The 18,424-nt window shown below is 40.4% G+C and overlaps 1 protein-coding gene across 2 annotated transcripts in view; it reads right to left on the bottom strand.

Moving 5' to 3' along the window:
* VPS35L (VPS35 endosomal protein sorting factor like) overlaps positions 1 to 17,229 on the bottom strand; it is a 57,742-nt gene extending 40,513 nt beyond the window's left edge. Inside the window, exons 1-11 of one of the 2 annotated variants that reach the window (XM_061367205.1) lie at positions 16,496 to 17,229; positions 14,014 to 14,113; positions 12,902 to 13,069; positions 12,451 to 12,573; positions 12,072 to 12,096; positions 10,969 to 11,045; positions 9,695 to 9,823; positions 3,880 to 3,964; positions 2,841 to 2,900; positions 572 to 668; positions 120 to 167 (exon numbers count right to left, since the gene is read on the bottom strand). In XM_061367205.1, coding sequence (XP_061223189.1) covers positions 120 to 167; positions 572 to 668; positions 2,841 to 2,900; positions 3,880 to 3,964; positions 9,695 to 9,823; positions 10,969 to 11,045; positions 12,072 to 12,096; positions 12,451 to 12,573; positions 12,902 to 13,069; positions 14,014 to 14,113; positions 16,496 to 16,728 — 1,145 coding nt within the window. In that variant the 5' untranslated portion in view covers positions 16,729 to 17,229. Of the gene's footprint in view, positions 1 to 119; positions 168 to 571; positions 669 to 2,840; positions 2,901 to 3,879; positions 3,965 to 9,694; positions 9,824 to 10,968; positions 11,046 to 12,071; positions 12,097 to 12,450; positions 12,574 to 12,901; positions 13,070 to 14,013; positions 14,114 to 16,495 lie in introns of those variants that run through there. The other variant, XM_061367213.1, reaches the window with a different exon arrangement.
* Between the last annotated feature and the right edge of the window lie 1,195 nt (positions 17,230 to 18,424).

The raw sequence follows: 18,424 nt of genomic DNA, 5'->3' as shown, positions 1-18,424 counted from the left end.
TCTTAGATCTATTGAGACCCTAATTCACCATTAATCCCAGAATTTGCATGCGTAACTCCTGAGATTAATTTATAAACATGCCCATTCTCTTCCTTCCCATACTTAACATTTACTCTTACATCTTTGACAGGAACTTATTGCACTTCAGTATTGCTGCTTCCACGTAACTAAAATGAAGCCAAGTTAAGGAACAAAACCAAGATACATGCCATTTAAAAACATAAAGACAAACTTATATACCAAATACATATTGAATCAACTATTTCAAGGCTTTCTGTAATTAATTTCACTGCACTTTGTTGATTTTTATGATTTATCTAGATTTTTATTGTTTCAAAAGTTTTCACACATCAGCTCTTCTGTGAGTGCCACACTGCCAATAATTCAGCATTCAGCTGACTATGAAACACAACTCAAGTTTAAATTCAAAACATACAGCCTGAAACAAACAAAACAAAGTCAGTATAAACATCAGATGCTGTGGATTTCATTGAAACAGACGTGTTCATTTTAGGGAAAGCCTATGAAAAAAATGCAGACAGACTCCAAGAGTCTAATTTGACAAGGATACAATCTGGGAATGAGCTCTCTGATGGAAGCAATCTTGAAAAACCAGTTTAAGCAAGTTTCTTTGGCCGTGTCGTTCACACTCTCTGGAGAAAAATTATCTGGGGGGAAAAAAAACAAGGGCCCAGAACTAGTTACAATCTTTCTGGAAACAAGTTACTTTACAGCCGAGGTTGGTTTAACACTGTATTCTCTTTCCTGTCACCAAGAAATCAGGCGCACCATAATAAACTAGGCAACATGTTTGCTTCTCAGCTCTCTGGTGCAGCAGTAAGAGCTGAGTATACAGACACCAAGAATAAGTAAGTAGAGCTTCTAGCTTGAATTAACATGTCCGAAGCTGAAGTTGAGCACTTGAAGCTAATCTCGTATTTGCTACTTAGGAATCTAACCTCTGCCTCCCCCAAAAGGAGAAACTGCAAGAAAAAATACAGGGAATCTGTGACAAATACAGCTATATAAATCTATACCAAATGCACACATATAAAAGAGATTTAAGCACTCAAATTCTTTACTTTAAAAGGCTAATATATTTTTAAAGAATGTTATTTAAAACTGTATTGCAAGAATTAGGAAATATTAAACACTGACAGAACACTTATTTTTGTACCCTAAGCATGTAACACTGCAGCACAGTTCTCTCCTCACGAGTTCTGGGAGTATTTGTGTCAGCTGCCAGCAGGAAAAAGCTGCCACCCTGGGGTGGAACAGATGGGTTGGGGGGCAGTGCTCTGGTCAGGGGGGCACGCAGTTGCACAGCAACTGACTCCTCTTTCTCTACATTGCCTGAAGCAGAAGGCAAAAATAGGCTTCGTGGGATCAACCAAGGTCTGAGGCAAAACAGTTGGGGAGGATGGGTTCATTTTCTCTCAGTGATAAAGCTACACAAGCAGCTTCTGCTGTGAATGTCTGTTTATAAACTCTTTGGGAAACAGTTCTGAAATACCAGTGCTCTCCCAACCTTGCCCTCAGAAAGGGAGAAGCTGCAGCTCCACACAACAGTTTCTAACTTCCAAGACTAGTGAAGCCACACACTAGATGCTGACTGAGTAGAGGAAGATGATCTTTCTCATCTAGAGCCACAAGAGTTCTTGTCCAACTTTGTTTCACATGGTTCCCAAGGGATGAACATGGAGGTTGGGCCTGAAATCCCTGGGGGTTCACAGTGTGTGCACAGCCAGCACAGATTTTCCTTCTCCCTCCCACATTTATAGCTGCTTGGGAAGTTCCCACCAGCAATGCCTCTGGCAGCTCTGTAGCTCAGCTCTCCAGAATGGAGGTAGCTGTGCCCAGTAATCACGACGTGCTACGGGAACTGTCTGCCTTCATTAACATCTATCGAACAGTTTGTCATATCTGCAACAACCAAATTTATCATAAATATTTTCTGTATGTGTATTTCAAATTTATGTATTTGTTGATTTCAAGCTTCTGGCTCAAGTCCTACAGATTTAACTACAACCTAATGGTACTGTTGAATTGCCAGCAACAAAGCATGTTTCAAGGACACGCATTTAATATACTCCAAACTGCAAGAAAATGCTTGAGTTTCCATGGAATATATCTTTGGATATAGGACCTTCCTAAAGAGGTTCTTCCATACACATTTGTACTGTAAATTTCAAATTAGACTTTTACATTATGTTGGAACTTCAAGTGAAAAAATAAAAATGGCCCAAATTAGAAAGATTATTCTATCCTAGTAAACTCATCACCAGCTCAATGATGGCCTCTGCAGCTTATTCCAAAAACCTGCCCTAATTAAAGCAAAATTATCAAGTTTCCAATGTAGCATAGAAACATCTGTTTAACAAATTCTGAGATTCTCAGCTTTGTTAGATTTGTACCACTACCTTTAAGCTACTAAAATGCAGTACTTCAGAAAAGAGCATATGCTAACAAAAAAAGGTCTTCCTTCATCTAATTTGGCCATTCACGTTTCATTCTCCCTCTACTTATATATCACTTTGCAATTCTGAGTCTCAGGAAGACCCACTTCATGTTTAGCAACATCAAAGCAACAAGTATATTTTATTATACCTTAGGTATACTCTTCACAGTTACAATGTAAGCTTGCATGAACAAGTTTATGAATGGCGAATGGTGGAAGCCGTAATCAATGGATTTTACTCTGCTAAAAACTAAAAATTACAAGATTCAAATCAGAACTTTTCCCACAGGACATACAGTAGATGGGGTCCTGCTTAACCTTCCTCAGGTTAGTTCAGCCATGATTTTTTCCAGGAGCACAGCAGAAGCAAACACCAAGTTACCTGGCAAAGGGACACGGCTGTCCACACACATTGACAGGATCCTTTCATACACCAGTTTCCCTGGTTTTAAAAAGAAACAAAAAATCATTCAGAACAAACGAACAAACCGTAAAACACAAAATGTTGATACAAAGGTTCCCTCTCCAACATCACTGGAATCAGCTGGAACAGAGCTCTCCAGAACACTAACATTGTGCTGCCCTCTAGTGAGGCTGTAGTGTTAAGCCTGAATTTAGCACTGCACACTAAGAAATAAGACGAAATTACTTGGCTTTCTTAAGAGCAGAGCTAGCACAGGTCAGATTTCTCCCCAGTCAGGAAAGGACAGCCAGTGTCCTGCCTTTGCTGAGCTTGGGTATTATGTAATCTTCAGCAATTTTTGGTAAGTAGGAAAGAGCACAAAGAGAAAGCAAAGCCTGAAAAACAATTGGATCTGTCGTAGCGTATCCTGCAAAAAATCAAAATACCCTTCTACTTGGAATGCCATTGTAAATCTTTTCCATAACATGGCAAAAACCAAGACAATCAGATGAAATGGATGACAATTTCACTTAAAGGATCATTTAAAAATTATTCAAATAGATCAAAAAATCAGTAACTACTTTCTGATCACTTCATAGTCCCTGTTCAGGCTAAAGAAAACTTCCCAACTTCTACTCCTCAAATACAAACAGACTGAAATACTAAATCAAGAGGCTGCCAAAACCAAAATATTTTCATAATAACGACACTGTTTTAAATTTCAAAATGCAGAGATCATTTTTCTTCCGGATATTCACTGATACACAAACACAGAACTAGAAAACGAAGTATTTTTATTCTAAAGACTTCATTCATGGTTTTTGAACAATCACATACCACATATACATACCACATATACATATACCACTAATGCCCAAATGTTTATGTTGGAAATATTCCATGTTAAGCCAGAGTAATTTCAGCAATTATCAGGTAACTTTGGTGTTTTGTAACATTACAAGAAATAATTTCACTTTGTTAACAATTGCATAGTAAGTCTGGCACAAGAGACACTTACCAAAAGTATCGAGGATATCTGTAATTAAAACAAATTTACTTGGATAGAACTGGATTACTGTCGTGTCTGAAAGAAGCTTCGAACACTAGAAGGAGGGGAAAAAAACACATAAAAGAAACATTTTTAGAGGACAATGCAAGTTTGTGTTTTTACTCCAGACAAGCTAAAACAAATCAGTATCTACAGATGGAAAGAACCAACACAAACTACCCAGCAAAAAGCGTAAGAACCCCTAACATATACTAAGAAATACTCTTGGTATTTTTCAGGTTATTCTTCATTTCCAGCAGAGCAAGACACAGATCTGGTTTTCCTTTATGTAAGGTAATCTACAATGCAAAATTTCAGCTCACCATGCAGATCTGTGCATTTGTTTAGACAAGACAAATTCTCTCCCAGAAGCAGCATTAAAAGGCACTTCTTTCCTAAAATAACTTTTCAAGGGTTTGGGTGGGGTGTTTTTTTTTTCCCAGTTACTCAGCATCTCTCTAAGCATCCACATCAAACACAAAATTTTGTATGGGATAAATTAAGAAATAATTTTAAAAGTTTAGCTAATGAGCTTTTCAACACATGTTTGTGTTCAAACGTCCTGCAAACAGGCCAGCTGATCTAGTCAGCTCCAGGGAGGAATCTGTTATCAATCACCACCCACAGGCACCCAACATCATTGTGGCATGTGGATTATAATGGTAGCAGGTACAAAGTCACATATGAAAACATATCAACCCATTTAGTTCTAGTGTTGCTGAATGTTAAGTCCAGGTAGGAACGTGTTCATCTATGATATAAATTCAAAATACACACTGAGGAATGAAGACATTTTGAAGATATTTAATGAAACAGTTCTTTGTTTTCCGAGATGATGCACAAACTGCAGATTGAACTGGAATCAAAACTTTGGCAGAAGTTTATTCACAAAAAAATCAACTTCCACCTGAGCAAAACAGGCAAATGACTGACTGGAAAGAGAAACCCACCTCCTCCCCTTTTGAGCTAAATGCAGCCTTTGACCACGAGTCTTCTCTGATCTCTAAGACTGGTAAGTGCAGTATTCTCTGTGATCTCTGTCCTTTCTCTCTCCTTCATCAGAAAACAGTTCTTTGATCTCAGTGGAATAGAGATCCAAGTTTTCATTGCATTCCAAAAATCCAGGAAGTAATCCAATACCCCACAAGACTGCTTGGTTTTAACAAGAACATAATGACATTTGAACATGCTTAAATGAGGGGCACGCTTAGCCTTTTTGCTTTATTCATTAGGGAGGAACTTAGAAGTGAGTGCACCAGAAAGACAGGCAAGAGAATTCACATCTTAACAATGAAAGCAGAATATTCCCTACTGCATGGCAAATCTGTCATCTTCAAAGAAAGGTAATTCAGTAGCTGTTTAGAACCTACATGTACCATGAACGCTTAATTACCACTTTTCTTAGAGCACACATAATCAACTTACTTCAGCTTACTCTAAGTAGCTTATTCCTTCTTGACAAATAAAGTATATTGTAAAAAGGCACTTGAGGAATCGTAATCATTTGGGTTGGAAAAAAGCCTTTAAGATCATCTAGCCCAACTGTTAACCCCGTGCTGCTAAGTTCACCACTACACCGTGTCTCTAGAGTGCCTCAGCTACACCTCAGGAACAGTGACCCCACCACCTCGCTGGGCAGCCTGTTCTAATACTTGTCAACCCTTTCGGTGAAGAAATTTTTTCTAATACCCAGTCTAAACCCCTCCTTGTTCAGCTTGAGGGCATTTCGTCTTGCCCTGTCACTTGTTACCTGGGAGAAGAGACCAAACTCCACCTCTCTATAACCTCCTTTCAGGTAGTTGGAGAGAGCAGTCAAGCCTCCCCTGATGCTACTTTTCTCCAGGCTGAACAACCCCAGTTCCCTCAGCTGCTTCTCGTAAGACTTGTTCTCCAGATCCCTGAACAGCTTTGGTGCCCTCCAGCACCTCAAGGTTGGTCTTGTATCGAGGGGCCCAAAACTGAGCACTGTATTTGACATGCAGCCTCATACAACTGGCCTCAGCCCAACAGTCCAGCCTGTCCAGACCCCTTTGTAAAGGCTTACTACCCTCAAGCAGATCAACGCTCCCACCCAACTTGGTGTCACCTACAAAATTCCTGAGTGTGCACTCTATCCCCTCATCCAGATCACTTACCAGTGACCGGTCTCCAACTGGATTTAACTCCATTAACACCACTCTTTTGTGGTTGGCCAGTTTTTTGCCCAGCACAGTACACCTGTCCAAGCCATAAGCAGCCAATTTCTCCAGAAGAATGCAGTGAGGGGAGTGTCAAAGCCTTTACTCAAGTCTATGTAGACAACATTCACAGCCTTTTCCTCATTCACTAAGCAGGTCATCTTGCCCTAGAAGGAGATGAGGTTATGTCAAGCAGAACTTGCCTTTCATAAACCCATACAGTACACCTGGTTGTCCTGTACATGCCACGTGATGTCACTCAAGATGATCTGCTCCATGATCTTCCCCAGCACCAAGGTCAGGCTGACAGGCTTTTAGTTCCCTGGATCTTCCTTCCAGCCCTACTTGCAGCTGGGCGTCATGTCTGCTAAATTCCAGTCAACTGGGACCTTTCCTGATTAGCCAGAACTGCTGATGAACGATTGACAGTGCCTCCGTGAACACTTCTGCCAGCTCCCTCTGTCCCCTTGAGTGGATCCCATCCTGCCCCATATACATGTGTGTCTGAGTAGTGTAGCAGGTTCCTGATCATTTCCCCTTGGATGACGGGTGCTTCATTCTGCTCCCGCCCCCCGTCTTCTGATACCCAGAGAACAACTGGGACAAAGAAGGCTTTAAGTACCTCAGCCTCCTCCTAATCCTTTGTCACTATGTTTCCCCGCATCCAATAAAGAATGGAGATTCTCCTTAGCCCTCCTTTTGTTGCTGATGTATTTATAGAACCATTTTTTACTGTCTTTAAAGGCAGCAGCCAGATTAAGCTCTAGTTGGGCTTTGCCCATTTTAATTTTCTCCCTGCATAAACTCATGACACCCTTGTAGTCCTCCTGATCTGCCTGCCCCTTCTTCCAAAGGTCACAAACTCTCTTTTTCCCCCTTAAGTTCCAGCTAAAGCTCTGTACTGCCTCAGTGACTATGCACACCCTGCCTTAATAACCAGAACTCTTTCTGCCCTTAAAGCTCTGTAAAACTCCTGCATCAAAATGACAGCTTCATCCCCAATGTCCAAATGAAAGATCAGTGTAATTTCATCATTAGTTCTTAAATCAAGACAATTCTGGCACTCAAACCAAATTGCTTTTTCCAGCCTAGCATACATTTCAGAAAATAACAAAGGCCAAATTTACCCCTCCTGTTACACACTAACCAGTAGGTGATGATAATCATAGACTATGCATATAATCACAACCTGATGTCAAAAAAACTGCTTAGTTCTTTTAGAGGATATAACACTCTTAATATTACGTTATTTACTAGGCAGAACCACAACAAGGAAAGCTCAGTCATGTTTCCACCCTATCTTGCTTTCTAAGTCTAGAATTGTTATCCTTTATAACTTTTTATTCGTGTTAATTACTCAAATATCTATTTCATTCTTACCAAGTCTTTCAATTAACGGTGAGCATCTGCAGCATGAAGTTCAAGTGCAAAGTGAACAACATACCCAACACCAACAGATGAACATACAGCATCTTGATACTACTTTCCTAAAAGGAAGCACTGAATCCCATCTTAGAAACTACATTATTTCAAAATTGTTTGTGAAACCATTTACAAAAGAATATGTGATTGGATATTATATTAATGAGCATAGAACATATTTATGCATAGATTGTCACTGCATGTCAGACACTGTATAAATCTTGCTTTGCAGAGGCACTTGAACTTTTTGAGCTGGAAGTCAGCTTGAAGAAGACAGTAGTTCTCTACCAACCTGCACCACAAGATTATCATCATCCCCACATTACCACTGGCGAGTCAGAGCTTAAGTCAGTTCAGCAGTTCAGCTATCTGAGAAGCATTATTTCATCGGCTGCCATGATCAACAAAGAGACAGACAACAGAATAGCAAAGGCATATAGAGCCTTTGGAAAAATCCATGAAAGATTCTGGTGCAATAAACACCTGAAGAAAAGTACAAAGATCAGTGTCTATAGAGCCATTGTACTGTCTACTCTTTTATATGGGTCTGAATTACGGGTTATCTACTGCCATCACCTGCAACTCCTCGAATGCTTTCATCAGCGCTGCCTCGGTCCAATTCTAAACATCCATTGGACTGACTATGTGCCAAATGTTACTGTCCTTGAACAGGCAGGGGTCACCAGTATCAAGGCCATACTGCTGAAATCGCAGCTGCGCTGGGCAGGGCATGTATCTAGGATGAAGGATCACTGCCTCCTAAGATCGTGTTTTACGGTGAACTTGCCACCAGTTGCCGCAAGAGAAGTGCCCCAAAGAAGAGATACAAGGACTCCCTGAAACAATGCTTTAGCCTTGGCCATACTGACCACCATCAGTGGTCCACCTTGGCCTCCAATCGGGAGACTTGGAGATACACCATACATAATGCCCTTGTCTCCTTTGAGAACACACACAGAACTAGTCTCAAGGAGATAAGACAACATAGAAAGAATTGCATCCCGCCTATACCACCTAAGGAGACTTTTCACTGTGCTTTTTGCAACAGGATTTGCCTATCCCACATTGGCCTTTTTAGTCATCAGTGCGCTTGTAGTAAGCGTGGGTAAAGCCCTTCTCAAATCCTCGTTCACGAAGTCAAGCCATGATGCTGATACATTTATTAATGCACTGGAAATACAGTACATCCATGTCCCTTTTCATCCAAAGTCTTTTCATATTCTCTTTCACTAAAATATTCACACTTCAAAATGTTATATATAGATTTTTTAGTATTACAGTATTAGTGTTTTTCATAGTATTACAACAGAACATTAGTCACCCCTGGGTCACATATTATTATTTGATCCCACTTACTTTATGGTTCATTTCCTTTATTATCTTTACCACAATTTAAGCTGAAATTACTGTAAACAGTTTTCAAACGAGTATCCAGCATGACAAAAGAAAAAAAATCATTATTTTATATAACCCCACTTGATGCCTATGAGCATTTTATCAGTTTTACAGCTTTTAAGGATGTCATTATCTCATCTGTCCTCTGATGCACTCTGCCTCTGGCTTTTTTTAAAGGCCAAGCCAAACAGAAAGAGCATTTAATTGTCCTATTTTCCCCTGCCCCCCTCAGAGCCCATCATCCCAAATGAGCCAGAAGATGACTGTGGACAAGTTTAAAAAAGAGAAAAACAACCATACACACACTTTAAAAATCTGGAGTTGTTTTCTGTAGCTTGCTAGGATCCTAAATCAGATTATTCAGTTTCCTTAGTATCTCTGGATGGGGAACAGTAACATTCAAAAAATCATTCTCTTATGACTTGGGGTAGGGAGCAAGGGGCTAGAAGGGGAAAAGGAGAGGAAAAGAAATTACATGCCCTCAAAAGAGTTGGTATCACTACATGTTATTTATACTAATTGTCCCTCACTAGCTCAATTTTCCACATCTGTCATTTGGCCACTCTGAGAATACCATTTCCCATACCCTAGTCAAAATTAATATGTAACAGCAAAGTTGAAAATCCAACTGTTGTCAAAAGTCGTAAAACTCAAAAGAAATTGGTTTCAGTGAAGAACAGAAAAAAGCAATAGAAAAGTATTAGAAAACCTTTCCCCAAGAAAGAAATGGGACAAAGTCACAGCACCACCAAACTCATCAGTTCTGTACAGAATGAAAATGTAAAACTGACCTGGATGACTATTTTTAGAGCTTTTACTTTCTGATCAGAGGACCAAGCATCCTTTAAAGACTGATTCAGTTCTTCAATTCGGTTCATGTAATCCTGCTGAGTCAAATTCAACAGCTCTTTCTGTGACCCCTGGCAATTGAAAATAAACCTAATCAGCAAGAGAGGGAGACCATCTTCATTTCATGCTCAGAATCAAAGCACTCCTATGGCCTGTCTTCTCAAAGACCTTAGAGACCTTATAAAAAGATTACACAGCAAAAATAAGCTAGTTAAACCTGGAAGCAGAAATAATTGTTTAAGCTTTAGAACCAAACTGACACAGGAAAAAAGTGACTAAAACACATTTAGAAAAATCTTAAGGTGGCTCTGGAACAGTCTTTCAGCAGAAATAAGAGTGATGTTAAAAACTAGCTTCAGGACTAGTTTTGATGAGTTTATTAAGCTGTATTACAAGACAGATTTCATAATACCCGACAATCTAGAAACAACCATCAGTAAAACAATCACAGATGAAGAAATAAAATGCAAATGCAATTACAGTTTCACAAAAGGTTACATATTTCCTTATGATAAAGGGTACTTAATTTTTCTACTAAAATCATAGACTCATAGAATAGTTAGGGTTGGAAAGGACCTTAAGATCATCAAGTTCCAACCCCCAATCCTTTGTGATATGCAAGTATTAGAACTGTACTGGCTCAGGCAACAGGCAACCTGAAGTTAGTGAAGAGGCAGCAGTTTCAAAGCAACATTATCCAAAACAATTCTGGAAGTACCCCACAAATTCAGGTTCTAGGAAAGTGAGTTATGGAAGATCTCATCTTTGCACAGTAAAACACTGCAGTCTGAGAAACAACTTGAGTACTCGGTATTTCTATCAAGCATGCAAATGTAACTTTAATTAATCTCAGGTAGACAGGATGCAGTTTCTGCAACAACAGCAAATGAAATTATCAGACGTTGAAAGTTCAGGCTCCACAAAATTTTAGAGCATCTGCAGACCGTGAACAGAACTGAGGTAAAGCAACACTGGTACCTCAGGTGAATTTTCAAATCACAATTTCTATTGCTACAAAGATATGAGTCGGCCTGAATTCTGCAACAATAAGGATTGAAGCTACTAGAGAAGTCCTGTGGAAAGCATATACTTAACTAAATGTTGCATAAACACACGCAGAATCAGGACCTTTTTAAAAGTTTCATAAAAGATGTTTATTTCACAAATTTACTTGACTTTTTAAATGTGATGTAATTGGATCAGAAAACTTTCTCACCTCTTCCAGATCATCCAGTTCTTCTAACCTTGTCCTCACTTTTTCAGAAACTGCTGAGCCAGTAGTTGTAACTTTTCCTGTAAAGAATTGTGTGCTTCAGTTTCTTTACTTTGACCACTAAAGGGAAACAAAACTGAAGAAGCTTGACAGACTCAGACAACTAGTCAGCTTCCATGTTAGGAGACAAATGGTTTGATTTATTTGGTGACTATTTCTGAGGACACACATTTAAACATACCTACATCTCATTCACTATGAACAGGGAATGGCAAGAAAGCAGAACTGAATATAAATGGATTTTCTTGCAAGTCTTGCTGGTAAGAAAGGACCCACTGGGTAAAACCACAAGATAATTTAGACTAGAAAAGCCCTATGGAGGTCTATGTCCAACTCTCCTCCTCAAAGCAGGTCTGATTTTGAAGTTATCACAGATTGCACAGTGTTACATCCAGTCAGTTTAACAATATCTAAGGACAGAGATGTCACACTCTCCCAGGATCCTGTTTCAGTGTTTGACCATTCTCATTCCAAAAAAGTATTTCATATTTTTAGAGAAGCTGAAGTGCTGCACGCTTAATCATATATAAAAACTCTGATTTACTATGCAATCAGCTTTAAATACTAAGGCCAGATTTGCTTTGCTAGAAAACATGATAAAATATTTAACATTTGGTTCTTTTTTGAACACTCAGCATACAGCTGAAACCATTTCACTTTCATGTAAAGAGAATGACTGAACAAGTTCCCAAGGGACTTGCTTGCTTTCCCTTCCAGCAAGCAGAAAGTTGATAAGGATGATCTTTAGAACCTTAAGTGAAAGTTTTAAGCTATAGTGGAAGGTAATGAATCCCATTTCCTTCCACAACACGTAATCACAAATTCATCAGCCTACAGGAATACAAGACAAAGGCGGCTGTGTGGTTTATTTCCAATAATTACTTTAAGTAAAATTCCAGCAGAAATTTTCTTCACAAAAAACATAGATCCAACTGCACGTCGGAATGGGGGAGGACAGGAAAACACTTTTCAACTACACGTGACCGCAAACCTGTCACTATACCCCACCTCAAGCAAAATTTGTTGCTGTTAAAGAAACTGCCTACCTTTTTCAGACCCCATGTACAGATTCTGTGAAGAAAGAGAAAAAGCAGACTTCAGAAAACATGTACTCACTAGCATTCTAAGAATTCACAGGGTAATTACACTGCTAATGAAGCCCCTAACGGTTTAGAAGCAGACATAAGACCAGAAGTAATTTGTACTGTTATACAAAAAGACAAAGTTACGGCTTTTAAGTATTCACAGATCACTGGACTTGGCTCCAGAACAATTACTGTGAGAATTGTGGTACAGCTTTCTACAACATTAAAACTGAAATCTAGAGGGACAGTATTTAGCCATTAAATAACTGCAAACCAACAATAACCAAAATCCATTAAAGGTCTAGTAGAAACAAATAAAACTGGAGAAGCTGCCACTTACAATAGAGAGCTTCTCTGTTGTTGTGTATCTAGCAAGAATTTCACCACGTTTGCTTGACCATGGCTCGAAGTCACTTCCTACTGCTGAGCTGTCATCTTTATCCCGTTTCTTTCGTGTGCTATCCTACGAGGGGAATTAGAGTGCAAATGTTAAATACAAATCTGGAAAAAAAAAAGAGAAGACCTATAAAGGTCAGCTTCATATTTCAAGTTATAACTGATCCTTCCAAAAGTTACAATATATATAAAAAAATAAAACCATATTTCAATAAATATGTCAACATCAACCACATAGAAGAGATAAAGAAGAATATGCTATTATATTAGCTCACTCATTTGCATTAACCTCCTAATTTGCGAAACAAATCTATTTTATCCAGGGTTGGCTTTGTGGTGTTTTTTTGAGGGGAGGGGTTATTTTATGTAGTGGACATAACTGCCTCCAGTATTACCATGGTCGCAGTAGTAGTCACAGGATCTGCAGCTGCTGCGAACAATGACAAGGGATCAGTACCATCCAGTACACTGCTCAATGGATCCAGCATAGAACTGGAAGAGGAGGAGGATGTAGAAGAAGTGCTTCCTTTCCTGTTCATTTTCTTGGTCTTGGATTCAGTAACCTAAAAGAAAAATTCAGAACTACTAAAAAAGCTTTCTCTTCCCCTTTTTTTCTTTAATAAATCATCAAAATATGCGCTACATGAATTGTGTTTTTGCAATGAGAGCAAGGACAACTAAAACCAACTCTAGAATGAGCATCCGCATTTAAAATGAAGCATCTCCTTTACCCCTGAACCTGGAGTCACTCTTTGATAGCACTTCCATTACATTCCCCCCCCCCCCTTCCAATTCCAGGTCCACGGAACTGTTAAGAACAGCCATTCTAAATTTCTTTCTAGCACACACACACCCCCCCCATTTTATTGGTTTTGTCCATCTCCAACCTCCTCCTTGCTATTTGTTTTCCTCTGCTTGTCTCATCTTTACTTCCTTGTACAATATTCAAGCCTGAAACATCGGGTCCATTTTTAAGACCTCTGCCTTATCTCCCTACTGACTTCCTCAGCAGAAGGTGCTGTCCATTTATCATTCATTATTGTATGACTATCATTTCTTTGAAGCTGGATTTTTTTTGTACATCCATAGTTTTAAAAGCCTCTCATACATTAAAGAAATGATAAATGTTTTAAAGCATACAGCTGACTGGAAGTTAACCCAAAACCAAATCTTACATCAAGCAATTATGCAGGTTATTTGTAATGCAACAATTTGATTCTAAACTTATCCATTATTCAGCATTTAATGCAACCAAGAAAACCCACAAGTTGGAATGCTATATTTGTCAGGAGACTGGTTTTGACCCATAACAGCATCAGCAAATTTCTGTAAAGGACAAACGGAATAAACCTTGATCTCTCTAACATAATAAGCCACAGAAAGCAGGTTCACTAGTACCACCACAAGCTTCAAAGCATTTTGATTTTAAAGGAACAGAAGTAAAAAAGAAGAACACAATCCGTTTTAATTCACATTCAATTTTCCAAAAGCACAAGAAGAAACTCACTGTAATGGGCTTTAGTGGATGGTAATCGCCAAAATCCAAGGGTATGGATTCCAGTTTGCATACTTCAGATTCTGAAACATAGTTTCTTGATCTTGCATGCCTTAAAAAGAGTAAAGTATATATTAATATAAATAATCATATACATACTTAATGAACAGAGAAACACATCCTACATTTATACAGATGCAGACACATTAACAGAAAGAAACGCATATTGAAAAACAAATCAGTGTAAAGACCAGAACTTCCCTCTCTACTAAGATACATAAAACTGAAACAGATTTCAGCCACTCAACTTTCCATACCTCGTCTTTTCAGATATTTCCTATCTAGCAGTAAATAAAGATGTCACTGACAGCTCACACTTGGCATACCACTCGCAGGCCAAAATCAATCCTACTCTAATTAGAATGCAAGACATCACCAGGCAGTATATATGTCTAATACACATGTGTGAATGACGAGCAACTGTTCACCCTGCAAATAAGTCTCTCAAAAGTACATTTACAATGTGGCTATTCAAGTGGTAAGACAGCTTGTACTGTATCTTCTAATACAGGGGGCAAGTCCAAGCTTGCACTGAAATGATGCTCCACTTACTCTTCAGGGAAAAGAGATGAAGAATTTCCTTCTTGGCCACAGTAACACAGCCAACTTCTGAGAGTAAACTTATTTTAAGTAAACTTAAAATAAGGCTTGGGCCAAGCGAATGTACCTATCACTATTTGACATAAACCCCAAACAATATATCTAGATATTTACACATATGCAATACAAAAATGAATTCTAGCCCTAGGTTTTAATCTTCACGTATTTGCAAAACAGCTCTTTAAAATCAGCATCCAACAATGCTTAAAGGCAGCTAGTGTTCTGCTAAACCCTACAGCAAGACAGTATCTTCCACATTACAGAAACACCTGCATCAGAACATTTTACTCTGGTTTGTTATTTCTCCGTGGCCACTTCTGCATCAGTGTTACCATTTGTTAGCCAGCTACCTCAGTGCTGCATCACACAAAAACCAAACTGTTGTCAGCCCCACTGCTCTGCTTTCTGGCTGCAGGCCTCGGTTTTCATCCTAATTTTGGTACTGCTAGAAATCTGTAAGTTACAGACACATTCATTCCTTCCTGTTTCTGCAAGCCCACTGACCACACATACAGATCCCACCAAAACTACTGTGCTCGCTAAGCACCAACAGTTCCACCAGCCAGCTGTGTTAGAGCTCTCTTACACCCACAGATTTCCTCAGCTACATGGGTTCAAGTTTAACAGTGCACCGGTGTGTTCATTATAAAAAGCGCAGCTCTGGTGTTTTTATGAAACCAACTGAGGTTTTATTAACTTCTTTAACTTTTAAACCCAGGAATTATTTCCACTTTTTATTAACCATGAAAGTCTGCTCACATGTTAATGTCATGAGAGAGTAAGACAGGTGAATTCAGCATGGCAGTGTATATATGGAGGAAACCTGGCATCCTAATGCTCTAATTGGCTCTAACTACTGCCTATCACTTTTGTTGATGAACCTCGCATGAGGTTTCATTTCTGGTTTTCTCAGGACTAACCCATCAGCCACCAAAACCTAGAACTGGGTATATTTGCTGTCTTAAAAGAACAACAAAAGAACACAAACAGAAAATTAGCTCATTTTAAACAATTCTGAAGAAAAACGAGCTATGAGGATATTTTCATTTCCTCTGGCAGAGAAAGAGTGCCTGTTTTATCCTTCATTTCCACAACAACCACCAGCCTAAGCTACTCCATGTCCAACTCGGGGCAGCTTCTTTAGCTGTACACCGAGTTTTCCTGCAGCAATACTGCACGTCGCAACAAGCTGCCTTTAGTTTGCAGCCCTTAAGCACCGTGTCTACTTCGGAAGGGCCAGTGAAAGAAGCAGCTAAACTGAGCCAGTAACCTGTGATGTAAACTCGGGTTCACGGTACGAAACCTTCATCTGCTTCCGCTCCTTCAGCGGCTCCTTCCTCCGAGCAGGGGTGGATGAGGTGATCAAACCAACCCAACAACTTCTCGCTTAGAGGCAAGACCCGCACCGGGACCGCCCGCTCCCTCGGCCGCTTTCCTCACGGATCCCGAGGGCCCGCTGCCGTATGGCAGCCCCGTGTCCCCGCCGCGGCACCCCACAGAGCCCAGGGTAACACCACTGCGCTGTAAACCTGAGCTGCACCGCCCCACCTCTCCGGACGGCTGCCAGCACCACCACAGGCTGCGACCCCATGGCAGCGCAGCCCGTGCACCCGGCGCCCCGCTCCCTCCCGTCACCCTCGGACATCCCACTTCCCTCAGGCCCTACAGGAAAAGAGTCCCGGAGGGCGAGGCTTCCCCCTCCGGCACACTCGGGCGTTCTCCGAGCCCACTCCCCACCTCAGCCCCTCGGCTGTGAGGGGCGCTGAGCATGACGGGCTGCCTCACGCACCCGCGGAGACCCTCAGAGCCCACCGCCCGCCGCCCTCCGCCTCACCAGGGAAAGGCAGCCATCTTGCCGCCGTTCACATGACGCCGCAGCCGGGCGGTGCCTTCCGCCGGCATTTCCCGCCCAGCCGCTCGCCTCAGGGCGGGCGGCTGCCCCGGCGCGGCCGGTGAGAGAAAGGCGGTTCTTGTCAAAGACGTTAAAAGTTTATTGTGCAGTATGTTGTAAGTAAAAAGCAAGACTGGTGAAAACGAAATAAAGTACAAAAATAAATACACTTTCATAACGATGTCACAGTTCCACGCAAAACAAAGAGATAAATAGGTATAAATACAAAACACCAAGTACAAAAACAAATTCTGGCACTTGTCAAGTAGAAAGGCCTCGTGAAAGTTAAAAAAAGCCTTGTGCTAGAATGGTTTAATACACACACTGGAAGCATGCTTAAAGTAAGAGAGGTTTAGATGTGAAACCTGAACAGAAGGCAAGCATTCATTTTTACCGACACTTAAGCTAAACCTAATTTTACATCAACATATCACCTATGCTAATAATAAATACAGCACATAAACCATCCCTTAAAAACATCCACCTTTAGCACTGATATACCAACAGCACATCTTGTCACCTGGGACACAGGTTACTCTTGTCACCATAAATGTTTCCCCTCGAGCTGTTTTCCACTCCCAAGGAAAGGTGGGAACCAAACCGGAGCTTCCATAGGGGAGCAGGAAGCTTGCCTCGGGCACTTCCGGCATTACATCTGGCATTTTGAGGATCACAGCGTTTGTATGGGGGGGACAGGTCCTTCACTGGTGAAAACTCTTAAATATACACCATGAGGAATCCAGGTCCTCCACTGGTGAAAACTCTTAAATATACACCATGAGGAATCCTCTTAAATAAACGCTGTGGCAAAGAGCTACCAAGCAGTGGTGCTCTTCAAACTGTTCAGGCAGCATTTTCTCCACTGCCCAGGTGTGCACTTTGGGTAACTTACTGCATGGTATAAAACGTGTGTTCTGAACAGTGTCACCAGAGGACAGACCTGGTCACAGATGACAGCCACAGCCAGAGCCACAATCGAGGCAATTCACTCATTGCTGCCCTGAAGACACTCTCCTCACCCCACCATTAACGTTCCTCTTTCATGCTATTTAACGCAAGGAAATTTTTGGTCAGTCTTCTTTCTTATAGCCATATAAATATGTTACAAAGCCTTCAGAGTCAGGGTGTTGCACTGTATCCATACTGGGAAAGAAACAATATACAATCTGTTTCACATTCTGTTAGTCAGCTCTCTATTACTACTGTTACAGAGCAAAGTAAGCACTGCAAAGACACACACAGCCAAGCTTTTCCTTATCAATTCCCTATTAATGTGCCAAGTTAATTAAAAGAAGTTACAGAATTCTGCTGCTCGAGTTGAAGGATGATATCCATCAGGAGGAAAGCCAAGGGAAAATATAACCACGATCTTTTGATGTTAAGATTTTTCCAAATATGAGATTGTGTTTGCTGGGATTTAATAGGGGTATTTTTCCTCCTTGGAATCATTATTTCAGCACAAGGGCCTGTCAGATCACGGTAGAAGAGAAACTGCTCAGAAAAATCGTGACTGTCATCAATGAAACAAAAGATACCTGAATTATTATTATGAACAATCACTTGTAAGTCTGAAACGGTAAAACAATTAAAATCTTGCCTTCTGAAATTTTTGTAGCACATACACTTCTCTTCACCTTGGCCAAAAGTTGTTTCCATAAGAAAATGCTGTAGACAGCAAGGAAAAAAAATCCTAGGACTCTTTCAGCACATCAGTTTGATCTACCTCACATATAAAAGCACTGTTTCAGTATAGTCTTTGAAAGTACCTCTGTATGGCGAGCAGTGAATCTGGATCCATGTCTGTCCAACTCAGCAGAAATGCAAAACATGTAGGCCATCAGTATTTAAATTGAGGTAATCTCAGTCATACAT

Source organism: Neopsephotus bourkii, unplaced genomic scaffold, assembly GCF_033783945.1.
Source record: "Neopsephotus bourkii isolate Nb327-2 ecotype Australia unplaced genomic scaffold, CSIRO-AGI_Nbou_v1 NB_126, whole genome shotgun sequence".
NCBI lineage: Eukaryota > Metazoa > Chordata > Aves > Psittaciformes > Psittacidae > Neopsephotus > Neopsephotus bourkii.
This window is presented reverse-complemented; position numbering and strand designations above follow the sequence as displayed.